Source organism: Limulus polyphemus, unplaced genomic scaffold (assembly GCF_000517525.1).
Source record: "Limulus polyphemus unplaced genomic scaffold, Limulus_polyphemus-2.1.2 Scaffold1438, whole genome shotgun sequence".
Lineage (NCBI taxonomy): Eukaryota > Metazoa > Arthropoda > Merostomata > Xiphosura > Limulidae > Limulus > Limulus polyphemus.
This window is the reverse complement of record NW_013667048.1, coordinates 123,656-142,296: the sequence shown is the minus strand read 5'-3', so window position 1 is coordinate 142,296 and position 18,641 is coordinate 123,656. Positions and strand designations below refer to the sequence as shown.

At 33.0% G+C, this 18,641-nt stretch overlaps 2 protein-coding genes across 2 annotated transcripts; both read left to right on the top strand.

The window, feature by feature from the left end:
• Nucleotides 1-6,213: 6,213 nt before the first annotated feature.
• Nucleotides 6,214-11,646, top strand: LOC106463570 (membrane-associated progesterone receptor component 1-like). The gene is made up of 3 exons (XM_013923619.2): nucleotides 6,214-6,579; nucleotides 9,778-9,927; nucleotides 10,729-11,646. Exons 1-3 carry the CDS (start codon nucleotides 6,252-6,254, stop codon nucleotides 10,875-10,877), a joined length of 627 nt encoding a protein of 208 aa, XP_013779073.1. The 5' UTR covers nucleotides 6,214-6,251; the 3' UTR covers nucleotides 10,878-11,646.
• A 1,379-nt stretch (nucleotides 11,647-13,025) lies between these two features.
• LOC106463569 (toxin-like protein 14) lies at nucleotides 13,026-18,384 on the top strand. The gene is made up of 3 exons (XM_013923618.2): nucleotides 13,026-13,440; nucleotides 14,990-15,110; nucleotides 17,659-18,384. The coding sequence occupies exons 1-3, from the start codon at nucleotides 13,329-13,331 to the stop codon at nucleotides 17,744-17,746; spliced, it is 321 nt and encodes a 106-aa protein (XP_013779072.1). The 5' UTR covers nucleotides 13,026-13,328; the 3' UTR covers nucleotides 17,747-18,384.
• The last annotated feature ends 257 nt before the right edge of the window (nucleotides 18,385-18,641 follow it).

The window sequence follows — 18,641 nt, the reverse complement described above, 5'->3', positions numbered from 1 at the left end:
TATGGTATTCCTATTTTTAATTTATTTCGAAGATTTTTTTTATTTTCTAAAAAGATTGCCATGTCATTAATAGAGTATTCTGTGTTGTACGTGTATGTTCTTTCTGAAAGGTTAATGGAAGTTTGAAGAGGTTTTTTAGCTGTTATTAGTTTATCATTAGACACAACAATTGTCCACATCTATTTCACCCTGTTTTTAGTTTTATCTGATTGGAGGATTACTGTTAGACACTGTTTATTTGTATAAGAATTATCTGATTGGAGGACTTATGTTTGACACTGTTTATTTGTATAAGAATTATCTGATTGGAGGGCTACTGTTAGACATTGTTTATTTGTATAAGAATTATCTGATTGGAGGACTTATGTTTGACACTGTTTATTGTATAAGAATTATCTGATTGGAGGGCTACTGTTTGACACTGTTTATTTGTATAAGAATTATCTGATTGGAAGACTACTGTTTGACACTGTTTATTTGTATAAGAATTATCTGATTGGAGGACTTATGTTTGACACTGTTTATTTGTATAAGAATTATCTGATTGGAGGACTTATGTTTGACACTGTTTATTTGTCAATTACCATTATAGCTTTGTAGTTTGTAATCCAATTTTGTCTTCTATGTGTAACTAGTGGTCTACTAAATGTATTAATGTCTACTTCCTTTACCTGGGAAATTTAATATTAGTCTTGATCAACCTTTATCAATATATAGAAAACAATATAACCTGCTGTTATAATAAAGTTTATGAATACCATAAGTCATCTAATTTATTCTAATCAAATAATTCTTATACAAATAGACAGCATCAAACAGTAGTCCTCCAATCAGATAATTCTTCCTTGTGATTGGATTACAAACTACAAAGCTGTAATGGTAATTGTTGTGATTGGATTACAAACTACAAAGCTGTAATGGTAATTGTTGTGATTGGGTTACAAACTTCAAAGCTGTAATGGTAATTGTTGTGATTGGATTACAAACTACAAAGCTGTAATGGTAATTGTTGTGATTGGATTACAAACTACAAAGCTGTAATGGTAATTGTTGTCTTAAATGCACCAATTCAGACCCACATTTTTATTAATTTTAACTACGTAAGTTTGTGTTTATAGTGTAGATTTTAATGAATATATTTTTTTGTGTTATTTGATGTTATCCATTTAATTGTCAGTAGTCCTAGGTACAAGCAACTGTCAATCAACCACATTGTGAATCATTCAGGCAGCAGGTGAAGGTAATCAGAATGTTGTCTACATGTACAAATCAGTGGATGGTTGAAGTATCTATAACTTACACTTAACCTAAGCATTTTTAACTCCTATGAACTGTAAGAAGAGAATAGTGACTTCATTGAAAATCTTCATTTTAATCTTGACCTTAGAAAATCTGAAGTGTGGTTTCAGAGAATAAGAATGAGTGTTCCAACCACAGAAATGATAATATAGGTTCGCTGTTTTGTGCAAAGCTATGCAATGGGCTATCCGTGCTTTGTCCACCACAAGGAATCAGATTTCATCATTATAACTTTGGAAACTTGCCACTGAAGAACAATAATATAGTACTTTGAAGACTGGAATCAAAATTCACTTGCCATAGTTTGAGGTTTGCAAGTGTTTGTAATCTGACAAATACCAACTAAATCCATCTTGGTTTACCACTCATGTAGACAAACTGGTATATAATAGTTTCAAGTAACTAGAAGAAGGTTTTCACATTATTACTTGACAACTCATCCCCAAATATATATATATATAAAATATCAGATCCTAAAATAATTTTAAAATTTCCAAAAAGTGAAAGAAAATTAACTTTGAAAGCAACTAATATAAGTTGAGTTTCTGTGTATTGTACCTGTGAGAAAATGTATCTTTTGCAATACCCTCGGTTTGGAAAAAAACCTGGTGTAAGGGATGAATTAGTTTGTTTCCCATAAGTTAACCCTAAGTTTGGAAAAACCTGGTGTAAGGGATGAATTAGTTTGTTTCCCATAAGTTAACCCTAAGTTTGGAAAAACCTGGTGTAAGGGATGAATTATTTTGTTTCCCATAAGTTAACTCTAGGTTTGGAAAAACCTTGTGTAAGGGATGAATTAGTTTGTTTCCCATAAGTTAACCCTAAGTTTGGAAAAACCTGGTGTAAAGGATGAATTAGTTTGTTTCCCATAAGTTAACCCTAAGTTTGGAAAAACCTGGTGTAAGGGATGAATTAGTTTGTTTCCCATAAGTTAACCCTAAGATTGGAAAAACCTGGTGTAAAGGAGGAATTAGTTTGTTTCCCATAAGTTAACCCTAAGTTTGGAAAAACCTGATGTAAGGAATGAATTAGTTTGTTTCCCATAAGTTAACTCTAGTTAAACTTATGTTAAAGTTTTCTTCAATACCCATTCAAGCCGTCTCCAGCCATTATAAGTTAACTCTAGGTTTGGAAAAACCTGGTGTAAGAGATGAATTAGTTTCTTTCCCATAAGTTAATCCAAGTCATACTTTTTCGTAGTTAACTGTGATCATAATAAAGAAGAAAAGTGAATAAACACAACTTGTAAATATAATACGTTTTCTTTACATTTCTTCCTTGATTTTACAACATAAGATAAGGTGTAGTTCCAACATCTTAATATCTTTTGGTGACTATATGGCAAACTTCCAGACTTGTAAAAGAGAACAAACATGGATTCACTAAAGGAAAACCTTCCCTAACCAATTTCTTGCCTTTGTTTCAGTGATATTTTTACGTGGAAGAGAGAAATGGTTTGTTCTGCATAGATTTACATTAAGGTGTGATGACACTGAACATTATCTATGAAAATGACATTACTGTGTACTGAGGAAAAACTAGTTGATTGGGTTATAGGGTGAGAAAAGGCAAAATAAATTATTAATCAGGGGAGTGAACAACAATTTGTGGGGAGTTCAAATTCGATGACGAGGAACCCACTTTGAGACTAATAATGGCTGGAGACGGCTTGAATGGGTAATGAAGAAAAACTTTAATATAACAGCAAATGTACAACGTTTCGACAAGGTTTTGTCATCATCAGGTACAAGGTTAATGTAATTTTTTATTGAAATATTGATTGAGAGTAAATAGTTTCAACAGTTGTACCTATGTTATGACGTGATTCTTATTCAACCCAATTGGCCATCTGGTCTCACAAACGCATCAGCAAACTATTTGAGCAGTTCACCGAGTTCTTGGCTATCTTTGAGTTATGATTGTTTGTACAATACTTAATTAGACCTTTGGAAGCTGTGTGTTCATTCTTGACATAAGACATGGACTGAAAAACTGACAGTACTTCTAATTTATATTATTACCCCTGCCTCTGTTACAGTACTGATGACAATTCCATTTGAAAGCTGAATAGCAAAATACCCATAGTCTGTCACTGATACAACGCCCATGCTCAGATAAATAATTGTTGAGCTAGTGCAGCCTGCTTTCCAGAGAGAAATGTGTTCTTAATGCATTGGTTCTAACATAGCAGCAGATAGTGAACAGCACTAGACTGCATCTACAGTATACCAGAGAATATCATTTGCACATTAGGGGGAATTACTAAATCCTTTTGAATCTGGTCATGCCCAAATCCAGATCAGAGACCTTAATTTAGCACACAATGTTTCAAAGACCGAGTCAGAGTTACATGTCTCCATGCCAGCAATTCATGTTTATTTATCAGTACATACCATGTAATGCCCATTCAATGGTTCTCCAAGCCAGCAAACATGATGCTTAGTGGGAGCTGACTGTTGAACTCACCAAAGTTGGTGGCTACATCCAACTCAGTTAAACCAGAGGTACTGCAACAAACATTAAAACTGTGCCAGGAGAGCCATGTTGTCCTATAAGGAATTATGGTGGCTGTGTAATAGTACCTTGTAGCATTTGCTGCACAGTAGCTGATTATATACATCTTATTTTAACCTTGGAGCCAAGTCCACAACTTCAGATTCCACATGACCACTTCAAACTATTTCACTACAGAAAACGACTCCACGAGACACCAGATGTCTCTCAGACCCATGTGGTGACATATGAGCTCATTAGAGAACTCTTCGATAAGTATCTCGTTGTTATATATGGGAGACATACCCAAAAATGCTTTCATATGCAATCTCCTTAAATGGTTTGTGTAAGCAGTCAATTTCTCATGGAGCCCTCATCTTCAAGCTTGGAATTTAATCTTGTAGATTAATCAATTCTCGACAGGGCCAAACTTTCAGCGCAAATCATTGACAACTTTGTCCCAGTAATCGAGTTGCTCTTCATGCAAGGCATCGAATGCGAGAGTGCCAAGCTATTGCATTGCCTAATCTTGTGTCCATCCATTCTAACCAACAATTTGCTTAAAACCTTCAAGGAAAAGTCCACATCTTCTTTTGCCTTAAAACATTGGCAGTTTCCAGTTTTATCATAATTACATTATGGTGCTAACAGTAGCCTACTTTCAACTTCTCTACAACCTAACTGTGAGAGTGTGCACATTTGGGGAAAAGCCATTGTATTCTCCCAAAAGGCTTCTAATTCCGTCAAAAGACAGAGTCGGCATATAACATGTATAAAGCAGCGATCTTTTTATCCAAACACAAATCAAAACAATGGGTAAGTGTATTTGTAGACGTGCTGAACTAGCAAAAGATGGGTAAGAGAACATTTAATGTTTCGCCCACAAGACCTGTGTGAGACACCCATGTAATCACACTAATGACAAAACAAAAGTAAAATGTAAACCCAGTGTTAAAACAAGTAACACATTAAGTCTAAGAATCTGCTTCTAATGAAAATCTATAGTAAGCCTCGGATTTTAGCAATTCTAATCTAATCCTTTTACATGTAAAATCTAAATTTTAATCTGTTTAACAAGGTAGAGCTTGGCCTTAAATACAATAATAAAGTCAGGTTGCTCATTCCATGCTCCTCATACACATGATCTACACCCATACGGGTATAAGCGTAGGGGCGTGTAGGCTGCTGGCTATAAATTATTTCGCAGACCGAAAAGACAACTTCCTATCATAATGTGAAGTAATATTTATCTTCCCCTATAATAGAACATGCCTCATGGTCCCGTGTGCAATTAGAGTTAGTAACACTGTTTACTGGATTGATTTTCTATGTCCAAACGTAACTGAAAGAAAATAGAACTTTCAAAAATGTTTGGATATTAATTGAGTAACCAACACGTATTAAAGCAATGGTATGTCAAGCTCCTGAGCCTCCCTTTGACATGAGCTTGCCTCTCCCCAGGATTGTCAGACACAGGGCCAAAATAATGTTACGACAGCGGAAGTCACGCGACGCTGTAAGCATGCGCGCTGGAGTTTCTAGAAGGATCATGACTTATCGATGAACCTCGCGAATGTCCGAGTGTTTGCCAGACGCCTCTTTTTCTTAGTATATAAGCCCGGCAAATAAAGCCAGCGATAGATAGATTGAAGATATAGATAATTGAGTCAAGCGAACAGTAGGCACAGTAAGTAAAGTGTGTGAACCACTGTAATTTATAGCGTGTGTTATAAAGGTTGTTAAGTTTAAAGTGACTGTGGAAATTCTATGTATTACAAAGTTGTATCGAGAAAGAATAAACTAGTTTTAATTAAGAAAGGACTTGTATCGCTGAAGTTCCACGGAAAGAATTTATACCGGAAATTAACAAAAGAGCAGATACGTAACAATAATAAGATTTTTTACTAGTTAGCATATGCAAACTGTACCTAAGAAAAAGGACTAGTACATGTTTATTTATTTTCGACATTCGGTTAAAAAGAATGCTTGCACAAAATTTAGAAAATATTACCTGAATAAAGATATATTCTACACAAGTTATGGAAATGTAAACTTTCATGGCTTCTTCAATCTTTATATGACTACTAAGTATCTATATTTGAGGTTTTCATTAATAGTATGATTAACCCTATCATCTCCCCTTGGACAACGATAAGTGTACGGACTTACAACTTTAAATTCCAGGGTTCGATTCCTCGCGGTGAACACATGAGGTAGCCCAATGAAGATTTGCTTTAAAAAACAAATATACCAAACAAACTCCATCATCTGAAAACTATTTTTTCTACTTATTTACCAATATTTAAGAAATTTTCAAAACAGCGTCAACCTCTTTTATGTACACTTTAAAACCATATCAATATCGTTGTTAAATAACACTTTTATTTTGCTTCATGTTTATTAAATATATTCTCGTTTATAAGCGAGAAATGGCGAGAGCTTAGTCTTCTGAAATAAAAATGGTAGAACAAGCGGAAAGTTATACTGAAGTTCCTGAACCGGCTTCTATTATTAGCCAGGTTATAAATGAAATTTTTCTTAACCCTCTCAATCTAATTCTTTTAACAATATGCGGTTTTCTGATATACAAGATATTTTTTGCTAAAGAACGAACTCCGTCACCAACACCAAAATCCAAAGAAGTAGAACTCCCACCATTGAAAAAAAGAGACATGACACTCGAAGAGCTGAAAAATTACAATGGAATGGACTCTGATGGCAGAATATGTGTTGCTGTAAATGGGAAAATATTTGACGTAACCAAAGGGAAACGATTTTATGGACCAGGTGAATTTTATTTTTTTTTTCTATGGCTTCATGCGGTGTATATTTATGTGTTAGTTCTTCAAGTTCAAGCTACTTATAATTAAGTTGTATTTGTAACTTAATAATTGTTAATTGTAGTTGTACCATAGAAAGAATATACAATAAAAACTTGAACAATACTAGACAGAAAACAACAACAACAACAAAAATTTGTTAGTGCGTGTTAAATTTTATTAAAGGAATTATTATATATGCTTTAAAGTTTGAATTCTTAAAATAGGACTTTGAAGCCAGTATCACACAGCAAATATTTTTTAAAATGTGAATATTTACTTATGTTAATTTTATTCTTTGTTTTATCTGTGTTTTGTTAAAGTAACCATATGTATGATGTGTAAAAGACCAAAATATGAAACATAGTGGCTAGATACCTGGCAGCGAGGAATGATCTTTCAAATACTAAATACCAGGTACTGAGTAGTAGTGCAAATGTTGGAATATTAATGAGCTACAGTGACAATAATAGTGATTATATTATCACAAATTATATATTTATAAGCAAGAATGGTGATTACTATATATTTTTCCAGTACAAAAGTTTTATTGAGATCATTTCATTGAGCTTCAAGATAAATCAGTCTCTTAAGTTATCATTACTCATTCTCTAAGTCAAGGTTTAGAAGTTCTTAAATTGAGAGGTTTTAAGTTATTTGTATAATAAATGAACAAGTTCCTAGTCTAATGAGTAGACTCTTTAAATACAAAAGTCATAAAAAGAGATGTAAATTATGGAACTCCAAATCTCTCTAAAAAAAACAGAAAAATAATTTCAAAATCCAGCCCTAATCCGCCAAATGTTCATCAACCCTTTGCTTAAACTCTTGTAAAATTGCATACTTTACCTTCTGATCCACAGACTTACCTCCGTACTGGAGAAATAACTGCTTTCAACTGGAGGTGTTTGACCTTTCAAAATCTTAAATTTATGATATTTTATCTCACTGTTCTTAGACTTCAACATGGAAAAATCTGATGTATCAATTTTATAAATTTCTGTAATAAGTTTCAATACTTCAGTTATATCAGTGTTGACCTTTTTTTTTTTCAAAAGAACAAGTCAAAAGATCTCAACAACCCCTCCCTCCCTGGTAGCCATTCTCCAAACCCCCTCCAATAACCCAATGTCTTTCTTAAGATAAGGGGAACAAAATTACACATAACACTCCAAATGAGGCTTAACTAGAAGCTTGGTACAATAGAACCATTGCCTCTTTATAGTTAGGCTTGTACTCAACTCTTTTAGCTTTACTGTTTGCAGTAGAACCATGATCCAAATTTTATGAGTTGTACTAACCCTTAGTTGAAAATCCTTTTCCTCAGCCACATAATTAAGTTAACTATCTATTTTTATATTTGTAATTTCTATTATGATAACCCTTATACATAACCTTACACGTAACATAGTTAAATGTCATTTATCCAGCTAAACAGCATCATTAACATAACTGAGGATTTGTGGAAAATAATTGTAATGTAGTCTGAATTACCTTATGTACTTAACCTATGAGATTTAAGGTTCCCTATTCAATCCTTTTTCATATATTGCAAATATGGGATACAGGGTGGGCACGCTCTTTGTAATTGTGAATTAATAGAAAAAACAAAACAAAACATGAACTCTGCTTCAAGAGATACTACTTATAATGTTGATTTCCCTGAATTACAAATAAAACTGGCATAGTTCAATAACTTGTGTGCAAATGGCTCCTGATAAGTGGTGTGGCCATAGCTTTGACACATACCAAACAAATGACACCATCCAGCTTCTTAGGACATTTACAGACCTGCCACTCTGTGTGGAAAAAATCTTTAAATTTTGCACCATTTATCAAGGGTGGCACTTTATAAGTAGCCAGGGAGCCATTTTACATTAAGGAACTATCTAGAAATAACTTCAAGTAATCGTGGCAAGATACGTGTCATGAATAGGTACAGGCGTCAACAGTAACTATCATTATTTAGCACTTTTGATCCTCAGGAAGAAAGTTATTTCTCTCTCTCTCTCTCATGTATATATTAAAAGATTAGTTGCAAAAATTAAGACGAGGTGGATGTTTGGCTAACTTTATGGTGAGGGCTTCATTTCCATCTTAATTACAATTTTAAGTGATTGTGTTTCTAAACCATCTGGGAGTCAAGCTAAAATATGAAGTTCAGATGATTGTTACTTTCAGATTACCTTAGTTTTTGTAGTTCATCTGTTGCTCTGCCATATGATAAAGTAGTTATTTACTTGTAAATAAAATAATGACTTATAACTGTAGAATATATCTTTATTGGCTCAATAGTTTACTAGTAAAGCTTTGTTAGGAGTTATTGATAATCTATAAGTGTGCTAATCCAGTAGAAACTCTAGCTGAATTAGCACACTGGTGGGTTAACAGTAGTTCCTGATGAAGCTGTAATAGCAAAATATTTTAAGTCAATAGATATATTCTGGATATATATAGGTCATTATTTTATTTAGATTAATAGATATGTCTTGTAATAAACTCCAATTTGCATTAAACAAAGTTAAGAACAATTATTTACTTTGACAAAAATAAAAGATTTTGTGGTTAAAAGACCCTGTAGGTCAGTGTGTAAGAACCTTAAAGGCACACATTCAACTGATACCAGTTAAATTTAACTAATTAATATTAGAGCAACAGTTTCCTTTTTAAGTTTGCAAAACAGTTAAACATACAAGTAACCGTTAAATTGTGACAGTGAAGAAAAACTTCTTTAGCCAAAACAAAGCAAGACTTGAGGATTTGGCATTATGTTATCAAGTTCTTTGTTTGATTGTAATTTAACAAGTACATTAAGTGCTCTTGCATTTATCAGTTTCAAATTTGATCTTGTGTTTATTTCAAAGTATGGTGATAAACAGAAACAAATGAACTTGAGATATATGTTAAGCCTAAAACTCTTTTGGTGTTTTAGGAAAACTCTTGACAATTGATAATTTAAAGCCTCATGGATCCACCTAACACAGTTTTGTTTTTCAGAGTGTGTGTGACTGTATTTCTTAAATGTAAAGGTGATCCAGATTAAAAGAAATCAAAGAAAGAGGTCTTATTTTACATAATTTTCTAACAATGATTAAATAGTTAGTTATCAAGTTTTGTGTTGCTAACAGCTAGAATGTGATAATTAATTGGTGTGTAATTTTTACAGGTGGTCCATATTATGCTTTTGCTGGTCGAGATGCTTCCAGAGGATTAGCCACTTTCTCGGTAGAAGCAGCTAATGACGAATATGATGATCTTTCAGACTTGAATACCATGCAGATGGAAAGTGTAAGGGAATGGGAGATGCAATTTAAAGGTAATGCATTATATGGCATGAAGCACTTTAACACCTATTCTTTCTGCATGAGCACTTCGTACAAAGTGTGTCTATTGGGAATCATATTAATAGTATAGGTGTACACTGTACAGCATACTGTTTATTCAATTTATGTACAGGATTTGAAGGTTTATTCCAATTCTTTTATTAGTGATGAAAATTCCTAATTTTATTCATTGTATTAGTAATTACTAATCAATAGCAACCTATTGAAAATAATTGAGAAATTACTCAGATCCACAGGATGTACTGGAAGGTAATATTCTTTACTCAGATCCACAGGATGTACTGGAAGGTAATATTGTTAACTCAAATCAGCAGGATGTACTGGAAGGTATTATTGTTTACTCAGATCCACAGGATGTACTGGAAGGTAATATTGTTACTCAGATCAGCAGGATGTACTGGAAGGTAATATTGTTTACTCAGATCCACAGGATGTACTGGAAGGTATTATTGTTTACTCAGATCCACAGGATGTACTGGAAGGTATTATTGTTTACTCAGATCCACAGGATGTACTGGAAGGTAATATTGTGTACTCAGATCCACAGGACGTACTGGAAGGTAATATTGTTTACTCAGATCCACAGGATGTACTGGAAGGTATTATTGTTTACTCAGATCCACAGGGTGTACTGGAAGGTAATATTGTTTATTTAGATCAGCAGGATGTATGTTTACTTTTACTGCACTAACTTCTCTGTCTGTAGAAATATATTTGTAAAAATGTATAATTGAGCCACAGAATTACAGTTGATAACTGTTTTTGTTTTCTAGAAAAATACCACTATGTTGGAAGATTATTAAGGTCTGGTGAAGAACCAACTGACTATTCAGATGATGAGGAAACTAGTCAAGACCAAAGTCTAAAAGATGGAGAAAAGTCAGACAAAGAACACCCTGAAGAAAAAAACAAAGAGGAATAAATATATAAATGAAATAAAAATATTTGAGCAGTACACTTTTTAAAACAGCTGTCTGTGTGGTGCAAACTTTAGCAGGATGTAATTCATTTTTTTAAGAGTCCTTGCTCAAAACAGTTGTGATTGTGAGGATTTTGTAGTGTAATTGGGTAAAATAAAAATGATCCAAAACATGATTTTCTGTTTGTTTTCCAAATGAAACAAAAACAATTGAAGTTGGAGGTTGTCTTGCAGGTCATAAAATGTGGCTAGCTTTGTTTCTACTGTATCTTTTGTCATTGTACTTGTTCCCAGTGTTTGTGTTTCTATTAGGGTCATATATTGTAAATGAAAGTGTTTCTAAAAGTGAATTTTTTTACTGGTACTTATTGAAATGAGCATTACTACTACTACTCTTATCTGTAAACACTGTGTGTGTCTAATCACAATATATGAAACCATGTCACAGATTATTGTAAAAGTATCGTTTTCTGTCCGGTCTTTACTAAAGTCCAGTGAATGTAGAATATGTTACCCGAAATGTAGAAGCAAAAGAATGGTGTTTACATGAAGTACATTAATGTAATTAATTATATCAACCTGTAGCTAAGGAAGGCAACATTTTGTTGTATGAAAGAGATTACTGTTAGGAGTAATGTTTTTTTTTAGTGTTTGATAGATTTCCATTTATATTTGTTAAGAAAATGTTTTGACAATGTTATAAATCAGGAATTGATGTAAAAATGTTTCATACATGGAATTGTGGGTTCTTAAATAAACAGATGTTGAATAATTTTTTGTTGCTTTCTAAAAACCTTATTGCTTCAAGTAATGAGTGAATTATAATTGTTAAGAGCAAAACAGCTTGTCAGAAAATTCATTGATGTCATCCTTATTACCATGAACCATTTATTTCTTATACGTAGGAATATAGACTGTGCAAAAAACTGTAATATTCTTTTCAATCATGATGTTTGGGTTTGTACCCTCACTCATTTCTATATCTGTTCAACTTCATTACCTGCAATACAGTAGAAAGACATATTTAAATATAATAATGTAATTATTAGTATTATAATAATAAATCGTATAGATTAATTAAAGCATGAAAATATGTCTGTTCTTACACAAGTTGTATTTTATCACTTGCCAACAATAATAATGCTTACTCCAAATGTAGTTAATGTATTTTCGACTGGTATCACAGTACAATGAAAAACCTATAGATGCTATCAGCAATGGGACGATTAGTCTAGTTAACTGTCTGATGATAGGTTTCCGTTTGTTTCAGAATTTTTCACGCAAAGCTCCACAAAGAGCTATTTGCCCATAGCCGTCCTTAATTTCAAACTGATACATTAAGAGGAAGGAAGCTACTCAACAGCACCTGACACCAAACATATGCTACTTTTGAAACGTCATAGTTTAAACCTGACAAATACTTCTATTAACGTATTAAGACTCTATATGCTAAAATCTTATTTCCAACAAAGATGTTATTATTTGTTTCCTAACGGTCAAAATCACAAAAAAATGTACAAAGTTATCCAATGTTAAGTAATGGAAAATTCGACTGTAAATTCCCGCCAATTTCTGCTGAGTTATTTCATTATGTGACGAATGACACGGAAGGCCGTTTATTTTAACAGAAGCCCTAAAACATCCCTTTTTTCACCCCAAAATGAGACCCTAGAACCTTTCCTTACAGACAAAGTAGAGTTGGCTTTAATGTACTACTCCTGCAAAATAAAACAAACTTTTACAAAATAATAAAAATAGGAAAGAGGATCAAGTTTTTTTTTATATGTAAAACATCTAAAACTAAGTCAAAAACTGCGTAGGACATTTGTCACAAGTTTATATGGAACACGTCGTTTAGTAGACAATTATACATGTTTAGAAACTTCTTGAGCTTGATATCATTCCTCGGGGGTGGGGGTAATATCCAAAGGAACATATATATTTTTATCTTTCATTGATTATTTTAACCTACGCATTTTCCTAACACCCTATATACACATCATAATATGGCTTCACCCACACAAACAAAAGACTGTGAATGGAGTGTAGATGATTATTTACAGGACGTAAACAGAGCCTGGACGGAGGTTTTGGTGTAAGCATGAGACACTGAAATGTCTTGGTGTGCACATGCCCACACAGGAAGTGTTTTAAGACGGAAGTAATGCACCGGATGTTCAAACACGAGCTTCAAACTGTACCATCTCCTGATTTTTGACCATTATAGGAATCTTGCGGTTATAGCTACAGAAAATAATCTCCGCGATTCTTCCCTCGCAATATCGTGTTCTCAGAGAACGATATTCTCCCTACAGATTTTATATAACCATTACATCGAATATATATATTGTAATCTCAGACCATAAATGTAATTTGAACTATACCGTTTAGTAACTCTTTGTGACCAAAACCTGACGTGTAAACGACATTTCTTAAACTAGGGCCATATTCAGTATGATGTTGAAAGGACAACAAACCGGTTTGTTTCAAGTGTCTTTTATCATACTTTTCATTGTGATACCAGCATTCAGCTACATGTATTTAAAACCGATACGAATCGGATTAGGTAAGTTGTTTGTGTTTAAAACAAACATTGTAGTTATAAGTATGGTTAATTTGTTCTTATTAACGAAAAACAAAGTTTAAAATAAATGGATCCTGGTGGTAAGTTTGGAGGTTTATAATGCTGAAATTCGGGATTCTGTTCCTGCGATTAGCACAGCACACAGTTAGTCCACTGGATACACTTGTGCCGGCTTAACAGCAAATAAACAAGTTTGAATAACTTTACGAACAGTGTAACTGAATCTTTTCACTAGTTCAAAACGATGTATGGTTTCAAACTTTCTTTTCTCACATTCTAAAATTTAGAAATACTACAACTTCATTTTAACATATTTATACTTGAAATCACAAGTTGCTTTTTACGCTAATAACGACCTACAGATGATCATGTTTGCTAGTTTTGTTTTTTTGTTATAACAGTCCTATAGACCTTTTTACTCTTGACGCGTTGGATTTGTTTGTTTGTTTCGAAGTTAAGCACAAAGCTACACAATGGGCTATATGTGATCTGCCCACCACGGGTATCGAAACCAGGTTTCTAACGTTGAAAGTCCGCAGACATACCGCTGTGCCACTGGGGGGGTTTAATTGTTACATTCATTACAGCTAAAGAAAGTTTAATTGTTACATTTATTACAGCTAAAGAAAGTTTAATTGTTACATTATTACAGCTAAAAATGTTTAATTGTTACATTTATTACAGCTGAAAATGTTTAATTGCTGCATTTGTTACAACTAAATAATGTATAATTGTTATTGTGAAACGATGTTCGGTTATTAAGTGACGCTAAATAACATTTAATTGTTACACTTTATTAAAGGATTGCTGCTACAGTTAAATAACGTTAAATTATTATAGTTAAATAATATTTGATTGTTACAGTTTTTTCTTAGAGTTAGATAATGTTTGATTATTACAATTAAAGGATCTTTTATTGTTGCAGTTAAATCATAGATTTTTGTTATAGTTTAAATGTTACATTTCAATATTACAAGTAAAGTACTCTTAAAGTAATGACACGAGTTTTTTTTTAATTTTCATTCCAACGAGTCGATTTTAGCTGTAATAATGTAACAATTAAACATTTTAGCTGTAATAATGTAACAATTAAACTTTCTTTAAACTGTAGCAAAAAACCTTTAAGTAGAACAATTACATATGATTTAACTGCAACAATCAAACATCCTTTAATTGTAACAAGTAAATTTCCTTTAACTTTAACACTTAAACTACATTATGCAGTGTTTGCTACTACACAGTTTTTCGTCATTTAAATTGAACTTGGGCGTTGTAAAAGTATGTTCTTCGTTTCGAGTTTTGCATTAATCTGCCTTCTGGATTACTTCAGGTACTGATATTAAAACAGGTTTCTAACTTCCCACAGAAGTATACTATGCCGAAATATAACAGTTAATTGTAATTTAACCGGTTAGTTACATACTAATCTGAGCAATTTATGAAATAAACTTTAAGAAAGCGATTTTTGTTTTTACTAAAGATACTACTTATTTTTCCTCAACCCTTTACACCATGTTTTTTTTTTCTCTAGGTCGGTGTATCGACGACACTTCTGTCCCTCACATGGTTGGTGATACCTGGTACGACGACAAAAAGTGTGAAAAGCTATCTTGTGTATATTTAGAAGGATTTCTATACATATCTGGTTATGGGTAAGCTAGCAGCGTATCGAGTTAGAACATCAGATCTCCAATAAAATTATCTTGTTGGTTTATTTCAGATATTCGTATAACAGCTACCTGCGCTAGCCATTTCTAATTTTGAGCTTACAGACTAGAGGAGATGTAGCTAGTCAACAATACCTAATTCTTGTGCTACTCCAATCCAATTGTTTGATCTGGTTGTCACTCTTATAACGCACTCACTAACAGGAGACGAAACATAGACACTCGAGTTCAAAGTCCGGCACACTAACCACTGGGCTACACCCGGTTCCCAATAAAGTATATCACATTATTTTGTGACGCTGAAGCAACAAGTGCCAAAATCGATATTTCGCATTTAAACATACAACTTTACTTATCTCGTCATAATCAGAATTACAGAAACAATTTTTCTGTGCAGGACTGCTGCTTCGTCGAACCGCCGCGACAAAATTCGGGACCCTCTGCAATGTCAATTTTTAATTGTAGGCCACTTTTTAATACATAATTTTATCGCGAAAATGGAAATTTTGTTAGAAATATAAATACTTCCTTTCATGTTCTTTTTATATCTTTATGAAAATGTGAAAAAAATTTCGACAAGTTTTTGAAAATTCAACCTTTTATCAACGAAATAGTGGGCCCTTTGAATAGTATTTAATTTTAGGCCAATCCTTTCAGTTGCTCCTGAGACTCGGACGACTTCAGATTGGTTTTGATTAATTTCAGTTTAGAAAAACTCCTCTCAGTCACTGGAGCTTAAGTTACATCCAGAGAGCAAAACACACACTGGGATGTATACTTCTACTAAATTATTTTTGTAGATTAAGTGCAGAGTTTCGAGAGCGTCAGTTGTCTCTGGAAGAATTGTAGCTAGACTTTGAAGCTCGAGCACTAAATCAACAGCATCCAACTTAGCTAGAGGAACGCTGGATAGTGCTACAGCTACACTCATGCACGATGTTCCTAGTTCATTGTGAGTGTTCTATATTTCGAATTGCTTTAACGTCACACATTAATCTAAAAATTGGCGGGTAATTACAAGGCAAGTGAAATATGTTTCTTAGTTTCATTAAAGCATAGTTCAGTACAATGTTAAAAACCGTTTTTGTGCAGCAATGACTGGCTAATCTTTTGGTTCTTAACTAGCGAGACACGAGTCACCGATAATTTTGGAATAACTGATATTTATTCTGCCAGTACTTTAGAGCACTTTAATTACATCTTCATAATTTATTTGCCTAAGCAACTTAATTATAAACAGTTGTATAAGGTTAAGAAGTTTTAAAACATTTAGTGTAAAGAAATGTTGTATTCTGCTACAGTTTGAATAATTCTAGAATAAAAAAATTGTAATTTTGATTTATTATGGTAGTTACGAGGTTGGTCAAATTGATCTAGTCTGTATTGAGTAAGAATAGAATAAATAAAATATGAAGATTTATTGACAAAAGAGAGAGACTGACGGTCTGGATCATCAGTAGGAATCCTCACCGGTTGGGGCCCTGGCCCAACTGCGCCACCGTTAATGCGGCCCTGTCTAAGACTCAAATAATGACGTCATGTTTCTTAAACTTAAAAAAAGAGGATATTTTTTGAGTAATTAGTTAAGCTTGCAACAATAAGTAAACATTTACTGTAAAAAAAATAAGATACAGAGGCGAAGTTGGAGATTACTCCATTGTACATTGCGTGAGAAGGTTGAAAAATAAGCTTAACTTGGCACAGTGTTTAAACTTTAAGATGACTATAACTTTGACGTTCATTAAACCTTTATTGATCTGAATGAGTTAGCATGAAGCTACGAATATGTTCATTCATTTATTACAGATTAAAAACAAAACAAAAATGCCATTGTTTCCATTAGAGCCAAAAACTTCCATTCAACGTCTCAACACTTTCATGATTTCTCTAACTATACACCTGTTTAATAATACTGACATTAAATTTTGATTACAGTTTGATATGTTCTATCTACTTTAGAATTAGTTTTGAATGGAATTATCCACCCCTCCAGTGGCTCGGCGGTAAGCCTAAAGACTAACACTAAAACCGGGTTTCGATACTAATGGTATGTGGCCATTGTGCAGTTTTGCGCTTTACAACAAAAACAAATTCTAATTCCTTCCACTTCATAAAGCATTCAACACATAAACAGATCTTCTCATTGAATTCTAATTGTTTTTTTTTTTTTTGTTGGCACAATGCATTATCTTGTCATCAAACAATTTACAGGAAAAAAATAAATAATAGGTCTAGGTTTAAATATCTCGCCAATTAAGAGCGTAGGACGTTTTCCGTATTTTTATTTTATTTTCTAAAAAAATAGTCATCTTCTGAAAATCGTCTTTTAAACAAATTTTCATTACGTTGAAAAATAATTCCTTTAACTTCTATAGATCAGTGTTTTACCAACTTTTATATTTTGGAGTCATGAGCCAATATAAGAACTGTTGATTCCGGTATTTTATCATTTTCAATTCATTCTTCAATGTCTTGTACTCTTTACTGGTTGTCACTTTCTATTTGTTTTATTATCATTTTCATTCTGTTTTAGGTGCGGAAGTGTTGGATATTCTCCTGGGTGTCTAGTAGTTAAAGAAAAAGGTAATTACCCAAAGTGCTGTCCACGTCCCAACTGTTAACAGAGTTCCTGCCATCTGGTGATTACAATTCGAAACACATTGTCATTTAACTCGAACATTGGAGCATAAGAACATTATAGAGAACGGATAGCGATAGGAACAACATATTTACAAATGTACTTTATTAAACCCCATATTACTGGGATAGAAAGATGGTTATTTTAAACAAATTTAAATAATTCTTACTAGAAAACACGTAACAATAACATTTGTTTTGCATTAAGTTTGATTTTATTACTGTATTATCAATGTAGTTGTAACATTGTTTCCGTTTAAAATTTCTCCCTTACAGTTCTTATACATAAAGACGAATTATAGGAATTTCAATAGATAATTATAGTTATAACTTCGTTTAATTAAAGAATTTGATAGTTCCTTATGTTTTAGTTTTCGAAAAAGTGTTGGATGTTCTAAAAATATAAATTATTTCCATTTTAAAGCTGGTGGGAAATGTAGTTTAAGCTAGGATATTGTATCATGACATTTTTCATCAACTTGAAAACAAAATATAAAAACTTACAGATTGGGGTAGAGATTTATAGTACGATTTGTTTCTAATATGATGTGACATTCATCGTGAAAACTGTTGACTTTTGTAATGGGGATACAGAAGAATTAAATTAGTTTTTCAAATGTCATTACATTTATCTTAAATTGAGCGTTAGACTTAACGTCAACAAAAGACAATACGGTACCCTGCCGTAAAGCATCTGGCTCGAAACGTTAAAACACTTTAACATTGGGATTAAATGGACCCCACTTTGTAATCTGACATGCTGGCGTGTCTACTAAGTAGGACTGTCAATGCCTCGAAATGGTGGATGACTTCTGAGAGAAGTGTCACAACAAACAGTAAGGGAAACAAGTTCATTTGCTGAAGTATTAGGTATTTTCT